Source organism: Phoca vitulina, unplaced genomic scaffold (genome assembly GCF_004348235.1).
Source record: "Phoca vitulina isolate PV1807 unplaced genomic scaffold, GSC_HSeal_1.0 scaffold21, whole genome shotgun sequence".
Taxonomy (NCBI): domain Eukaryota; kingdom Metazoa; phylum Chordata; class Mammalia; order Carnivora; family Phocidae; genus Phoca; species Phoca vitulina.
The window spans coordinates 1,873,688-1,888,248 of NW_022589724.1; the positions used below are offsets into that span (position 1 = coordinate 1,873,688).

The 14,561-nt window shown below is 48.9% G+C and overlaps 1 protein-coding gene and 1 long non-coding RNA gene across 2 annotated transcripts in view; one reads left to right on the plus strand and one right to left on the minus strand.

Moving 5' to 3' along the window:
* Positions 1 to 2,269, minus strand: part of ANKS6 (ankyrin repeat and sterile alpha motif domain containing 6) — a 48,455-nt gene extending 46,186 nt beyond the window's left edge. Inside the window, exon 1 of the mRNA XM_032418630.1 lies at positions 1,914 to 2,269. Coding sequence (XP_032274521.1) covers positions 1,914 to 2,269 — 356 coding nt within the window. The remainder of the gene's footprint in view (positions 1 to 1,913) is intronic.
* A 223-nt stretch (positions 2,270 to 2,492) lies between these two features.
* LOC116641264 lies at positions 2,493 to 9,136 on the plus strand. The gene is made up of 3 exons (XR_004301155.1): positions 2,493 to 3,297; positions 4,451 to 4,725; positions 8,777 to 9,136. It is a non-coding gene; the product is annotated as an uncharacterized LOC116641264 (long non-coding RNA).
* Positions 9,137 to 14,561: the final 5,425 nt, after the last annotated feature.

Genomic DNA, 14,561 nt, shown 5'->3' on the forward strand with positions numbered 1-14,561 from the left:
GAGCCTCTCCTTTTGAAAGTGATAGAGTCAAAACTTGAACCTAGATCCTAAAATCCCAAACCCCAGCTCTTCTGGTATAAAACATTATGAGACAGAAAGAAAAGGAGAGAATCTGAGCAGAAATGCTGACATTTGGAATACTTTCTGAACCCATGGGTAGCCCAAGAGGTCATTCAATTAGGCTGAAAACATAAAAGAATTCAAGGAAGGCTGAGATAATTTTGCGGATGCTAAGTTTCTAATAGGTAATTACTGAGGACAGGGAAGTGTGGGGCTTTCTGAACAGCTGCTGTGATTACCAATTAATTTCGGGAATTAACACCTGTGTTTAAAGACCTGGCACAAACCTACCACCCAAAGCACTGGGCAGAGAGGCCACACTGGCAGGCAAAGAAATGAAGGGCAGGAGAAGAAAAGTAAAGAGGCCAAGGGTGAAGTTAGGGCCAAAGTAAACACCACGCACGCAACCTGTCCCTTTAGCATTTGGCCAGTTTGGCGAAGAGCGTCCCTGTGGCCAACACCAAGAGGAAACAGTCGGTTACGGGATTCGTGGCCGAGAGCAGAGGCTGGGAGCACAGGCTCTGGAGCCACCCGCCTAAGTGTGAATGTGCCACTTACTAGCTGTGTGGCCTTGGGCAAGTTAACTCTCTGAGCCTCAATTCCTCATCTGTAAAATGGGGGTGACAACAGTACCTACACAGCCTAAGGTTTCTGTGGATTGAATGAGTTACTTCACTTAAAGCACTGAATACCGTGCTTGACACAAAAAGTGCTCGAAAAAGCTTATTTTCAGAATCGGATAATAGATGAGTGTGACCATTTCTGATACTAAAACACCCACCAGAGACCAAACTGAGGGGTGGGTGGGGCCTAAGACGATGGCCAACAGGGGTGAGTGACTTTACTGCATACCAGAGTTCCTTCCCACCAGCGCTTCAAGTCCTGTTCATCCTGCTTCCTGAGTATATCTCAAACATCTCATTGCTCTCCACTGCTGTCTCTGCTCTGGTCCAGGCTACCATCACCTCTCCCTAGACTGCTGCAATCCCCTGTGAACCAAGCTTTCGGACGCTAGCCCATCCCTCCAATCTGTATTCACACTGCAGGGAAAGTGATGTTTCCAAAACATAAATCTGATTCTGTCACTCACTCTGCCTAGAACCTTCTATTACTCCCCAGTGCCCTTAGGAGAGCTCATCTTCCTCAGCCCTGCCACGCAGCATCTGCCTCCTCTCCAGGGGAGGCTCCTCTCCCACTACTTCCAGCCCTCTCTTAGCACTGACATTTTTCTAGCAGTCCTACCAATGCCTTATGTTCGTTTTTGCTTTCAAACCTTTGCGTGGGCCTCCTATCACCCCGTTCCCACCTCCCACTTCTTCTGTCCCGGTTAATTCTTATGGAGTCTCCACCTGAATACATACATCATTCTTACCAAAAACCTTCCTCCACTTCCCCAAACTGGGTCTGCCATCCCCAGAGCTCCCTACCCTTTCCCCATCAAGCCTGATCTCTTGTCTGGCCTGCCCACTGGCCTGTGAGCTGCGCCTGGTGGGGCTGTGCCTGGCTCCCAGTGTCCCCGTCACCCAGGCTAGGGTGGGTAGGTTCTTAGGAAACTCCTGTTGCAAGAAGGAATGAATGAACACCTCTAAGATGATGTGTCTCTAAGATTCTATTCAACGCGGTCTTCAGATTGTTTCGGAAAGGCCCAGTTTCTAAGATTCTAAAAAAGCGCTCCCACTTCTTGTAGTATCCCAAGCTGCTCAAAGTTTACCATTCAGCTCTCTGGCACGAGTCCTTGACTCTTTACCTCCCGGGCCGTCTGCAGGGGCGCCAGGCTGGGCCGGCCACCTGAGCCCGCCTGGCCCCGGGGACGGCCGGCCGGACACCACCCCTGGGGATCCCGGGCCCCTCACCTGGCTGCCTGCATGAGCGCGCTCCAGCCGTAGTGGTTGCGGCTGTTGACCGAGGCGCCGCGGCGCAGCAAGAAGCGCACCAGCGGCTCGTGGCCGCCGGCCGCGGCGAACTGCAACGCGGTGTTGCCCGCCTCGTCCGAGCAGTCCACGGGCACTGGCGCTCCGGCCGCCGCTGCCGCCGCCCCGGGCCCGGCCGCCTCGGCCCCCGCCGGCTCCGCGCCCGCCTCGGTCTCCGCGCCGCGCTCCGCTGGCTCCGCCGCCCCGGCCTCCAGCAGCCGCCGCGCCGTCTCCGTGTCGCCCTGGTCGCAGGCGCGCAGCAGCAGCTGGAAGGCCGGAGGGAGCCCGCCCTCGCCCATCGCGGCCCGGCGGCCCGCGCCCGTCGGTCTGGCCGGGCCGCGCCGGCTCCGCCCCCGGATGCCGCGCGCCAGCGCCCCCTTCCGCCCGCCGCCCGCGCGCCTACTGTGTGCCGGGCGCGCGCCGGGGGGGCGGGGCCGCGCGCCTACTGTGTGCCGGGCGCGCGCCGGACGCCGGGCCGCGCGTCCTCGCCGCGCCGGGAGGGACTGCGAGTTCCGGGAAGCTCGGAGCGCCGGGGCGAGCGGGCTCGCCTCTGCCCGTGCGGCGGCCGGTGGCGGCCCTCCCCGGAGGCTCCGGGGACTTCCTGCCCCGCGCGGAGGTCGGAACGGCTGCTCCAGCCCACTCACGCTGCGAGCTCGGAACCACCGGGTCTGGGTCCCCCGCCGGTCGGGCCCGGCCTGTGGAGCGCCGCTGTCCCCTACCCCGCCGGCGCCTGGCGCTTAACCGCAGCTTCCCAAATAGTTGTTGGCTCGGATGGGTCCACTCTGTACCCCGCCCCCGGGACGTCCTGCGGAGCCTTCAGAGCCGGTCCTTACCTGGGAATTAAAGCTACAAGCGCCTCCTGTACCTCCTCTCTTTTCATCAGTGATTCTTGAATCGGCACCATTTGGGACAGTGTTACAAATGCAAATTTCCTGACCCCGCCCCAGACCTACGGGATCGGAAATTCGGCAGGTGGGGCCCAGCCAGGTGTATTTTAACAAGGCCTCCGGGTGATTCTGGTGCATACTGAAGTTTTAGGCCCGTGTTTGATCCTCGCAGCATCCTGTCAGTCACCAGGGAGGGCTCAGGTGACCACCCCCAGTTTACAGAGGAGACACCTGAAGCCTAAGGGAGATTAAGTCACGCGACTATCCTGCGGGAGCGCTGTGACCGGGACCCCGGTCTCCTGTGCTCTGGTCTCAACAAATATTTATGGAGTGCCAGCTATGCACTGTTCTAGGTGCTGGAGAAGCTGCAGGAACAAGATAAAATCCCTGCCTTCCTGGAGCTAACAGTGGGAAAGGACAAGCTGTAAATACACAAACGAGTAAGTAACTTGTACGTGTGTTAGTGATGAGTGCTATTGAAACAATAACTAGAGCATAACCTGAATCCAAGTAAATAGGATAAAGGATGGGATGTTATTTTATAATAGGATGGGTAGAGAAGGTGTCACTGAGAATGTGATACTCACACAGAGACCTGAAGAAATTGAAATAATGGAACCATGCTGACATTTGGGGAGAGTGCCATCCAGGCAGAGGGGGAAAAAAGCTTCTAACCTGTTTGCAAACTGCTTACAACCGCCTGCTCCTCGTGATAACATTAACATTCTGATATGAGGTAACTGGCTTCCATAGATTCTGCGCTGTGGTCGGAAAACCTAGCAGAAGGCCAGATACAGTAGGTGCTCAGTACATGATGCGTAAATGGCTAAGTCACGTATACATATAATTATAACACAGATCAGCACTTGATGAGGTCCTGAAGAAGGAATAAGGGTCATGGCATTGGCAGATCAGAGAAGATCGTAATACCCTTAGGATCTGGGCCAGCAGGGCTGGAAGAAAAAGTCTTCTAAGCAAAGTGTAAAGATGAGAAGTCTCGAAAGTACAGAGGGCTCGGATTGCCAAGGGCCAATGAATGCCAGGATGAAGACTGTGGGACTTATTCTGTGAGTAATGGGGAGCCATGGAAAGTGAGCAGGCGAGTTACAGGGCTAGAACTAAACACGTAGGCCCAGTGTCTGAGGTGGTACACTCTCACTCACTTCCAGATTTGGCCTCAATCACAACAGAAGTGAGGACGATTTCCTTTTGAAGGTCTAATGAAGGCATTTGTTTCTGTGAAAATCCTGAATAATTGCATCCTTTTTAAATTCTATTTATTGGCTATCTTTTTACTAACTAGCTGTTTCATTATAAAAGTTATATGTGTGGTAAAAAATAAATTCCAACAGTATAGAAGGACATAAGGCAAAAGTAAAAGCCCCTTTCCCTCTTCTCCCACTTTCCTGGTCCGACTCCCCATAGGTAACCAATATTCACATTTGTTTCATCTTTCCAAGGATGTTTCACACGTATACAAACATGCATACGTACATATAGGCATTGATCAACTTTCTTGATTGCAAGCTATAGAAATAAACCCTCTGGATAATTTCGGTAGAAAGGGGATTTAATACAAGGTTCTTTTTGTAGTTCACAGATCCCATGAGGGCCAGAGAACCAATCTCGGAAGGCCCACAACCAAGAACGATGCACCACATCACGCCATGGCTGCACCCTATACTCAGATGGAGTCTGCACAGGCCCTTTTTGGAATTACCAGCTCCAGAGTGAGAGCCTGAGATGAGCGCATGTAAATGGCTCAGCCTGGGTCACGTGTTCTGCCTGGCAAAAAAGGGAGAAAGTGCATTTCTGGCCTTCTCAGCATATATAGCAGAAGGCAGGCTCCAGGATAGGTGCCCTAGAAGGTAGGAGACTCTCCAGAATAGGGAAGGGGTTCAGATACCGGGCAGCCAAAAAGGGTAACAAACGTCTACTACAAATATTCCCTCGAGAGTGAATATCTGTTGCTTATACCTGCCCTGCTTCTCCGACTCTGGGAAGAAAAGCCTCCTTTCTTTTAGGGAGCCTCCCTCCCCACTCTCAGTCTGTATGGCTCAGTGGTTAGCATATGTCCAAGCCCATCCTGATTGCTTCAGCCCAGGAGTTTTTGCTAAAGCAATTGGGAACAAGGGCCTCTGTGCTCAGGTTGTCAGCTGTCAGGATGTCCGGATGTTGTAAGCCACACTGTGCTTGCCCTGCCACCACTTGAAGACAGTCTACCTGGGAGTGAAGCAGAGACAAGTAATGGAAAGAGATGGAGTCGGAAAATCCTCGCAGCTCCCCCCTCCTCCCCCATTCTTTTTGGTAGGTTTGTTTTGAGCAGGGTTGTCATCCCCTGCAATCCCAGCCTTCACAAATGCATATTTTACTTTTTGAATGAATGAAGTCATACTATGCAGGCTATTCGGAATCTTACTTTTTAAAAAATTTAACAAATGGCTTGGGCGTCTTTCCACGTAGGTGAATATAGATCTACTGTATCCTTTTTAGTGCATGTAACACCATTAAGCAGACGTACCCTAATTTATTTAATCATTTTTTAATGATGCACAATTAGCTTGTTTCCAATGTTCTATTATAAAAAAAAAATCTTGTGCTGACAGTGCTTACAGCAGTCAGGGTTCCAGCAGGAGACGATGGTACACTTGGCTGAAGAAATGAGGAACATTTACTAAAGGACTAATTACAGAACTGTGGGCAGAGTTTACTAAGAGCCACCAGAGCTGGTGCAGTACTCCAAAGCTGCTAACAGTGGGGAGCCATTGCCACCCCAGGCCTGAAGGGGGAAGGGAGAGGAGCAGTTACTGGAATTCTGCAAGAGAGAAAATGGAGACTTCTGGCTGATAGGAGTTAGGACCTTTGGTAGAGGGACACAGCCAACCTACGGTAACCTAGTAGGGAACAATCCGCAGAGGAATAAAATCCTCTGACCTCCCCCTCCTCCTGCCCTCTAGTGCTCCTCCTTGGCCAAACCCAACCGTTAGCCGAGGTTTGAGCCTGCTGCTGTGGTTCCCCACCCCCCACCCCCCAGTCATCCTCCCAGGGTTCAGAGCAGGGAGGAGACTCAGTGGTGCATATAAACATTCCAGCACCTTGCTGCTCAAAATGGGGTTCTTGGACCAGCAGCCTTGGTACCACCTGAGAGCTTCTTAGAAATATAGCATCTTGCATCCACCCCAGACCTACTGAACCAGAATCAGCATTTCAACATGACTCCCAGGTGATTCACATGCACATAGTTTCCGAAGCATGAATCCAGCACATCTTTGTACACAAACCTCTTATGCAAGTGTATCTGTAGTCTTATTATGTGTGAACTCTCTTCCAATATTTTTTCATTGACCCCTCTGTTGTTTTGGGTCCTCTGAGAACCAGATGCCAAGGTGTTCCCCCCCCCCCCCGCCCCCAGGAGAAATGCTTGGATAAAGGAGGAAGGAGGAGGAAAAGGGAAGGAGGGCCTTCAGACCCTAATGCAAATGCTACAGCTGGGAGATGGGAGTGGGAAGGAGGAGGCTGGGGTAGGAAGGCTCCAGAGTGCTGTTCGGTTCCAGAAATGTCTCAGCCAAGCACTGGGGAGTCCCCAGGCAAAGGTGGCCTGCTAGGGTGTCCTGCAACAGACACAAGTAGCTGGGTTCTTGTACCCCCCTGCTTAGTCACTGACTGGGAGAAACCAGGGGAAACAGCCTCAGCAAGAACTTCACAGAGGATTAGAAGGCACAGCAGCTGGAGGCTGTCGGTCAGCTGTGCTCCACCCAGTGGGTTCTCTTGAAGGGTGATCTGAGCAGTGCACCTCCATCACCAACACAGTCCTCATCCGACCAACATTGACTGAGCGCCTTCTGTGTGCCAGGCATTGTGTCTGTGATGGCGTACTGTGGATGATAGGGATGGCCCCTGGCTCCCAGGGAATTCCACATGATTGCAGACAGCGTGGTTTATGAGCTTTCACTGTCAATTCAGAGGAAGGTGTCACAGTTCGGGGTATCACTGACAGCTTCATGGGAGAGCTTGGCCACAGGTTAGGCAGAAAGACTGGGAGAGATCTGAGTTATGGTAGGAAAAGCGAGGAAACAGGTTGGAAAGAGGGAACAGGGGGACTGGATTCCAGAGACCCATGCAGTGGCTTAGGGAGGAGGTACAGAGGGCCTGGAAGTAAAATCATCTCCAAAGAGTATTTTATTACTTTTGTTTTAAGCTCATCTCTTGAGCACTTGTGAATCTATTTCTGTGGATATGACATTGCAGACTCAAAAAGATATGAACATTAACATTTCTAATAAATGTTGCCTAATTGCTTTCCAAAAGGTTATACCAGTTTGCCTTCCTACCAGCAGTGGTAGGAATAAACAGCCTGTTTATTCACATCCTTGCCAACACTGGAATGAATAACCTTTTAAATCTTTGCCAATCTGATAGATGAAAAAATATTTCAGAGTAAGTTTAATTTGCATGCATTTTAAATAGAGAAATTGAACATACCTTGATACGTTTCTAGACCATTTGTATTTCTTTATTGGGGGAACTGTCTATTCAGATCTTTCAGCCATCTTTATTTCTGTTCTTTTTATTTCCTTGTTGATTTACATACTGGGTAAATGTCATCTGCAGATGTCTCTTTCTGATTTGTCTTTGTCTTTATATTATTTTGGGCCTTATAGAATACTAAAATTTTTGTGTAGTCAACTTTATAAATCTTTTCTATAATGGTCTCTGGGTTTTTTCCATCCAATACTTTTATTGTTGGATTTTTTTTATTATTTTACCTTTACATCTTTAGATCATTTGGATCTAAATGGTGTAAGGTGTGAGGATAGCCAAATGGCTATCAAGTTGCTCCAATCATTGATTAAATCAGCCATCTTTTCCCCACTAATGTTTGAAATACCACATCTACCATATATCACATTAAACTCCCAAAGGGATGAGATGATCCCTATGGAGGGAGCTAATACGACAAATCAAAAGTGCCTTCTACAGAAATCCGTTTGTTGGTTGAACAGCTGATGAAATGAGATGGTGTGGTCAAAGAACAAATAAGCTCCCCAAACGAACAACAAACCCAAGGGAAGGACAAGGTACTCAATTTGGGAAGTGGTACAAAAAGAATTAAGGTCCCAGGTGAATTTGCCCTCTGTGGGTGCCAGCTTGTCATTGTTAATAACCATTCCTTGTGCTTTTCCTCTGCTAATGAGCTGTTGTATTTCCAGTAGCTCCCAAGTGGTCCCAATGCTGCTGGTCTAAGGACCACACTGAGTAGCAAGGGGCCAGACACCTTCCGTTTGCCCTTGTAGAAACTCTTCCCCCCCTGCTTTGAGCCTGGGGAGGCTGGCTGGGTGGACTACATCACTCAGTCCTCCCAAAAACCCTACTTGGGAGATACCATTATTATTACCACCATTTTACAGATGAGCAAATTGCCTAAGGCCACAGAGCAGTCTGTGATGGGGCTGAGGTGTGACATCACGCAAGTGGGCTCCGAGGTTGTGCTCCGACGCATGAAGCTAAGTTGCCTTTTGGCCTGACAGCAGTCTGCCAGTGAATTGTGGGGTGGGAAATCCTGAATTCAGAGTCAAGAGCCCTGGACGCAGACCACTGCTCTGTTACAGCCATGTTCTTCGACACTGGCTAAATCACCTCCCTTCTCTCAGCCAAAATTTCCTCCTCTGTCTGCCTTGCAATGCTGTCGGGAGAGTGAAATGAGATGGGACATGAAGAATAAAGTCTGGCGGTTTACGGCACACACAGATGCTCGCTAAATGACAGCTCTTACCATTAGCTGGGACTTGAACCCAGGTTGTGTCAGATCAACCCTCGCTTCTCTATAGCTGAGCCTGCATCCGGAAGCATTCCAATGTGGTAAGCTGATCCGAGACATCATGATTTGTAATCCTTGTCTGTTTTCTAATCTGACCGCAGATCTTAATTGTGTTGAGCGTCTGGACGGAGGCCAGAAGGCACAGCTCCAGGACTTTCCTCTCACACCTGCCTTCTAGTACCATCCGGCAGACTCTGTTCCATGGGTGGAGTCACTTCCCGCTAGTCGAGTCTCCGCAGCAGGTCGTCCTGTGTAGGAGCCGCTTTGCAAGTTCACCGCAGGTCCATCCCCCTCCTGGAGCCCGTGGGGAGGTGCTCAGGGCAGGACACTTTCCTCCAAGGCGGCTGTGAGTCTACGAGGGCAGCAGGTGAGATCCTCCCTGTACCTGAGACACCAGCTTGTTCGAGGCCCTTCCCCTACTCTGTGTCTCAGGCTCCCCATCCATAAAATGAGAGAATCAGACCAGATTTATGTCTCTTAACTTTTTTGGCTGTGGTCCCCTTGAGAATAGAGAATATTCGATAAAAAGCTTTGGAGTAGCTTTCCAGGATGTAAAAAATTAAAAAAAAAAAAAAAAAGTACAGCTTACTTACTCTATCCTTCTATGGGAGATACAAAACTATTCATTGCCCTGAGCTGGGATCCAGCAGAGGGAGTTCCACATTAACCTAAAATGTGATTTCAAATCTCTGATATTACTTTAACATTCAGGTATCCATATAAACATTACTTCCTCAGAGAAGCCTTCCTAAACCCCTCAACTATTCTGTTATAAGCCCTTTTAGCACCCTGTAACTCTTCTTCAACACACTAACCACAACTCTAGTAAGTTACCTTTTTTTTTTTTTTAAGATTTTATTTATTTATTTGACAGAGAGAGACAGTGAGAGAAGGAACACAAGCAGGGGGAGTGGGAGAGGAAGAAGCAGGCTTCCCGCTGAGCAGGGAGCCCGATGCGGGGCTCGATCCCAGGAACCTGAGACCGTGACCTGAGCCGAAGGCAGACGCTCAACGACTGAGCCACCCAGGCGCCCCATAAGTTACCTTTTTAATATCTGTCTATTCCATTGCGCTATAAGCACCATGATGTCAAAAATACCTCTCGTGACAAAGACTCTCTCCTTGCTCAAACCCTAGCCAAGCTCCTCTGAGCCTCCTTCTCAACTAGACCTCAACCTTGGCCTATAACTAGGACAGAGTCTGAACACAGATGATTTTATACATCTACCTCCCATTACATTGAAGACTTAAACGCTGACAGTTTTTAACAGCTCAAGGCTGCCCTGGTAGGATCACCCCAGCCCCCCTTAAATATCTGCTGGAGGAAGCTCACGGCTATCCAAAGAATTTACCGTTTATTGTAGTTAACACCTAACCGTCCGCCCCTAACCACCCTCTCTTAGAGAGTTTACTAAGAAGGGCTTACAATTATAAATCCTTTCTCTGTCCCTTTGAGATGTATGTGTATCTCCTACAAATCAAGAGTGTCTTTCCCAAGGACGGAAAGCCCTTCCTTTACAATGTAATCATCAGGAAGGACAGGGCCTCTGCCTCCCAAGCCTCTGTGAGGATAGAATCCTCACTCTGATACTTGCCAGCCGCAGACACAGCTAGCATTTTCAGCATTTACGCTGATCACTCCTTTGTAATTTTGCACTTCCCTGACTCTATTTAAAATGCCCAGTCATTCTGTGCAAATCAAAGTTGAATCCATTCATGCTGGACCCTCTTCCCTATTGCAACAGTACGTTACTGATTAAGATCTGTCCTTACCACTTTAACTGGTGTCTGGTTTTGTTTCTCTTTGACACTTGCTCATTATAGCATGCCTAGACCCTAGCATGGTGCCTGGCACATAGTAGATGCTCAATACATACTTCCTGAATTAAAAGACTGTCGACTAAAATCATCCATTTGTTCTAGTTATTTATTGCTGAGTAACGGACCATCCCAAAACTTCACGGTATGAAATGCCAACTACCTTATCATACTCATGGATTCTGTGGGTCAAGAATTTGAAAAGGGCATCTCTTTTCTCCACTCCATGACATCTGGGGCCACAGATGAGGTGACCTGGATGGCTGGGGTGACTTGAATGGCTAGGGTGGAGCTACTTCCAAGATGGCTTCTTCACTTACCTGTCTGATGCCTGGGCTGGCTGGGCCGGCAGAGGTTTGGGCGCAGCTTGCACTGTGGACAAGATATCCTACCTGGGACTTCGCCAGCATGACGATACCAAGATAGTCGGATTTCTTCCCTGGCAGCTCAAGGCTCCAAGAACAGGGATCCTGTAAACAAGATGGAAGCTTCATGGCTTCTTATTCCTAGCCAGTGAAGTCACAGAGCTTCCCTTCTACCATCGTCTAATGGTTGAAGCAGTTACAGGTCTGCCCCTATTCAAGGCAAGGGAGTATCCAATAATTTGCAGCCTTGTTTTAAAACCACCACACTGTCAGAGCCAGATTTGGGGAGAATTCTTGTGCAATTTATCCTGCGTATCACTTAGGATTAGATTTGGCTGCATAGGACAGAAAACCCATAGGAACAGTGGTGCAAACAAGACAGAAGCTTATTTCTTCCTCACATAAGCAAAGCCTGGATGGAGCCATCAGGACTGGTTCAGTGTCTAGAGTGTACGGACCTGGGTCCTGCTGCCTTGTTGTGTCCCCAGCCTCAGTGCACACCTTTTACCTCATGACCCGAGGTGGTTGCTTGAGCTGTAGTCTTCATATGCACAGTCCAGCCGGCAGGAAGAAGGAAGGGTAAGGAAATTTCCTTTAAGAACATTCCCCAGAAGCGCTGTCTGACAAGCCCACTTACAGCCCGTTGGCTGCACACTCAGTCACATGGCCATGGCTAGCCGCAAAGGAGGCTGGGGATTCTAGTCTTTACAATGTCTGATCTTTAGACCATGGGCCCAGAGGAACAAACAAGCAAGAACTCAGGGTTCTACTCTTAAGGAAGGAGAGGAAAATGGATGTTGGCAGACATCCACTGGTGTCAGCCACACCTTTTTACTCCATTTTATTTCCTGTTCTGCCACTGACCTGCTGTGGGCTTGGACAAAATACTTTCTTTGGTTGTTGTTACCAGTTTCTCTGGTCATTAGGGAGGAGGGTGCTATAATCTAAGAAGGAAGCTCAAAGTATGAAGCAGGTAAAAGTGTCAATGCTCTGATTTTAGGGAAGGGAACTGGGGCCCAGCCAGCCTCTTTTTACTTTCCTGGGTGGTCCCTGGGGTTTCTGGGAGCAGATTTTTGAAAACTCCCATATTGGGTTACTGCTGAGGGCTTTCTAGCAACAAGACCTCAAGAATTCATGTTCATTACATTTTGGGAGTAACTCCTCCCTGCACTTAACCAGGTTGTGCCTTCCATCAGATACCTCCCCAGCGAGTTCAGACAGATGCCACCAGAAGGCAGCATGAGACACAAAGCCAGCTATTAATTGAGTTCTTTCTGTGTGTCTGACACTATACTAAGCTCTGCGATCATGAAGTCACCACAGCTCATACTCTAAGTCCCTTACATTTTTTTTGTTGTTGTTACAAGGCTAGGGTAAATTAAGCACGATCCAATGTCCCAAGCATTTTAACAAAGTATGAGGTGTTATGGAGTGAATTGAGCCCCTGCAACAAGATATGTTGAAGTCCTAATCCTTGGTACCTATGAATGTGAATTTCCTTATTTGGAAATAGGGTCTTCACAGACATAATCAAGTTAAGATGAGGTCATTAGAGTGGGCCCAAATCCAATTTGACTGGTGTCCTTAGAAGAAGAGTAGAAGAGACACAGAGACAGACACAGACGCACATCAGAAGAATGACAATGGGGGCAGAGATTGGAGTGACGCGTGCATAAACCAAGCAATGGCAGGATTTCAAGCAACACCAGAAACTAAGAGAAAAGTATGGAATGGATCCCCACCTAGAGCCTTCTGAGAAAGCATAGCCTTGCTGATAGAACTAATTGATTTTGGATTTCTAGCCTCCAGAACTGAGAGGGAATACATTTCTATTGTTTTCAGCCACCCAGATTGTAGTACTCTCTTATGGCAGCCCTAGGAAACAAATAGAGATGGTCAGTTTGATGTGTCAGCTTATCTAGGTTTTAATCCCTAGTGTATTCAATCAAACACTTAGATGTTGCCATGAAGATATTTTGTAGATATAACGTCTATAATCAGTTGACTTTAACTAATGGAGATTTAGCTAGGTGGGCCTGATTTAATCAGTTGAAAGTCTTTAAGAGCAGAACTGAGGTTGCCTTAAAAAAGAAGAAATTCTGCCTGTGAACTGTAGCTTCAGCTCACGCCAGAGTTTCAGCCTTCCCTTCCTGATGGCCTGCCCTAAAGATTTTGGATTCGCTTAACCAGCCCCTGCAATTGTGTAGATCAATTCCTTGCCATAAATCTCTTAATATATCTCCTGGTTCTGTTTATCTGGTGGAACCCTAACTAATTCACAAAAGGATGATGCAATCTTGAAATGCATTTGCCTAAAAGGCTGTGGAGTTGTCCAAGGCTTCACAGAAGAGGTGGCTTTTGGCAGGGCCTTGAAGGGTAGAGAGGGGTTTGCCAGGTGGGGCAGGGCCTTTCAAGCAGGGAGAACACCATATGCAAAGGTTTGGAATGGTGAGACCCCGCTCCCCTCCACCCCAGTGCTGTGGGGGTAGGCCTTGGAGTCACATTCTGAGGACCTCTTCCTGTCAAGTTGAGGACTTGAGCGTTGGTGCTGGAGGCCAGGGCTTCTCCTTTTTTTTTTTTTTTTTTTTTAATTTCTCTTAGTTCTGTCTTTTATTTTTTATGTTTTGAATTGAGATATAACTTTCATAAGTCAAGTGCATATTTTTAAAAGAAGAACATGATGATTTTTTACTTATGTATCCATGTAATCCCCACTGAGATCAAACATGGAATCAAGGCTGGGATAAGGGTGAGTGAGGTCAGTGACCTGAGCTGTGCAAGCACAGTGTCAGATTCTGCCTTTATTTAAAATTTTGGTGTTTTGTTCAGGGATTTTTTGCTCTCATTTTGATTTTTAAAAGTATTGTTTATGTTTGATCACTGATTTTGTTTTGTTTTGCCCGTCCTATAATTTTCTGCCTTGGAGACAGCCTCATGCCTCACTTTAGTCTTGACCCTGTTAAATATTTCCAGCACCCCCACTGGCTCCTTCATTTCTTCAATCCCCTCAAAGGAAACCTCTAGCCAAGGTCAGGGGAATGGATGGCCTGGGTGTGTGCGATCATATTACCGGTGCCTATGCATGTGTTTCTCGCGGGGAGGGGGGGGTCATTCCTTTGATCAGTTTATTGGACGCCTTTGTAAAGTGAGGACTAAGAAATGCAGAGATTGACTAACAGGGAGCCAGAGGAAGGTTTGTTATTCAAGGGATCTAAACAGTATTACGTCTTTGGTAGGCCTGCAGGCCTCATGTATTAGCCTCACTGTGCCTCAGTCCCCGCATCTGTAAAATGGAGTTGATAATCCTACTACCCCTGTTACTGGACTGCTTAAGAGTCCTATGAGATAAGGGAGTAAAATTCATAGCACCCTACAGGGCGCACTCAGCCAGTATTCACTGAGCGCTTACAATATGCCAGGCGCTGAGCTGAGGGTTTTACGGCCGTCACTTTGTTCATAATGCACACAGCCCAACGAGGAAGGTGCGAGTTCCAGCAAGCCCGCGGGAGGGGACCGGTGAAGACCAGCCACGCTCCGCGGCGTGGGGGCCGCGCTCCTGCGGGCGGGGTGGGCGGGAAGGGGGCGGGGCGCAGGTGGGGCGGGCCGGGGGCGGGGCGGCGCGGCGCTGCGGTTCCGGGATCCGGGTACGGGTCTGCGCCGCCGCCTCCGGGCGAGCCGAGCGCTGGCCCGAGCTGGCGGGCGC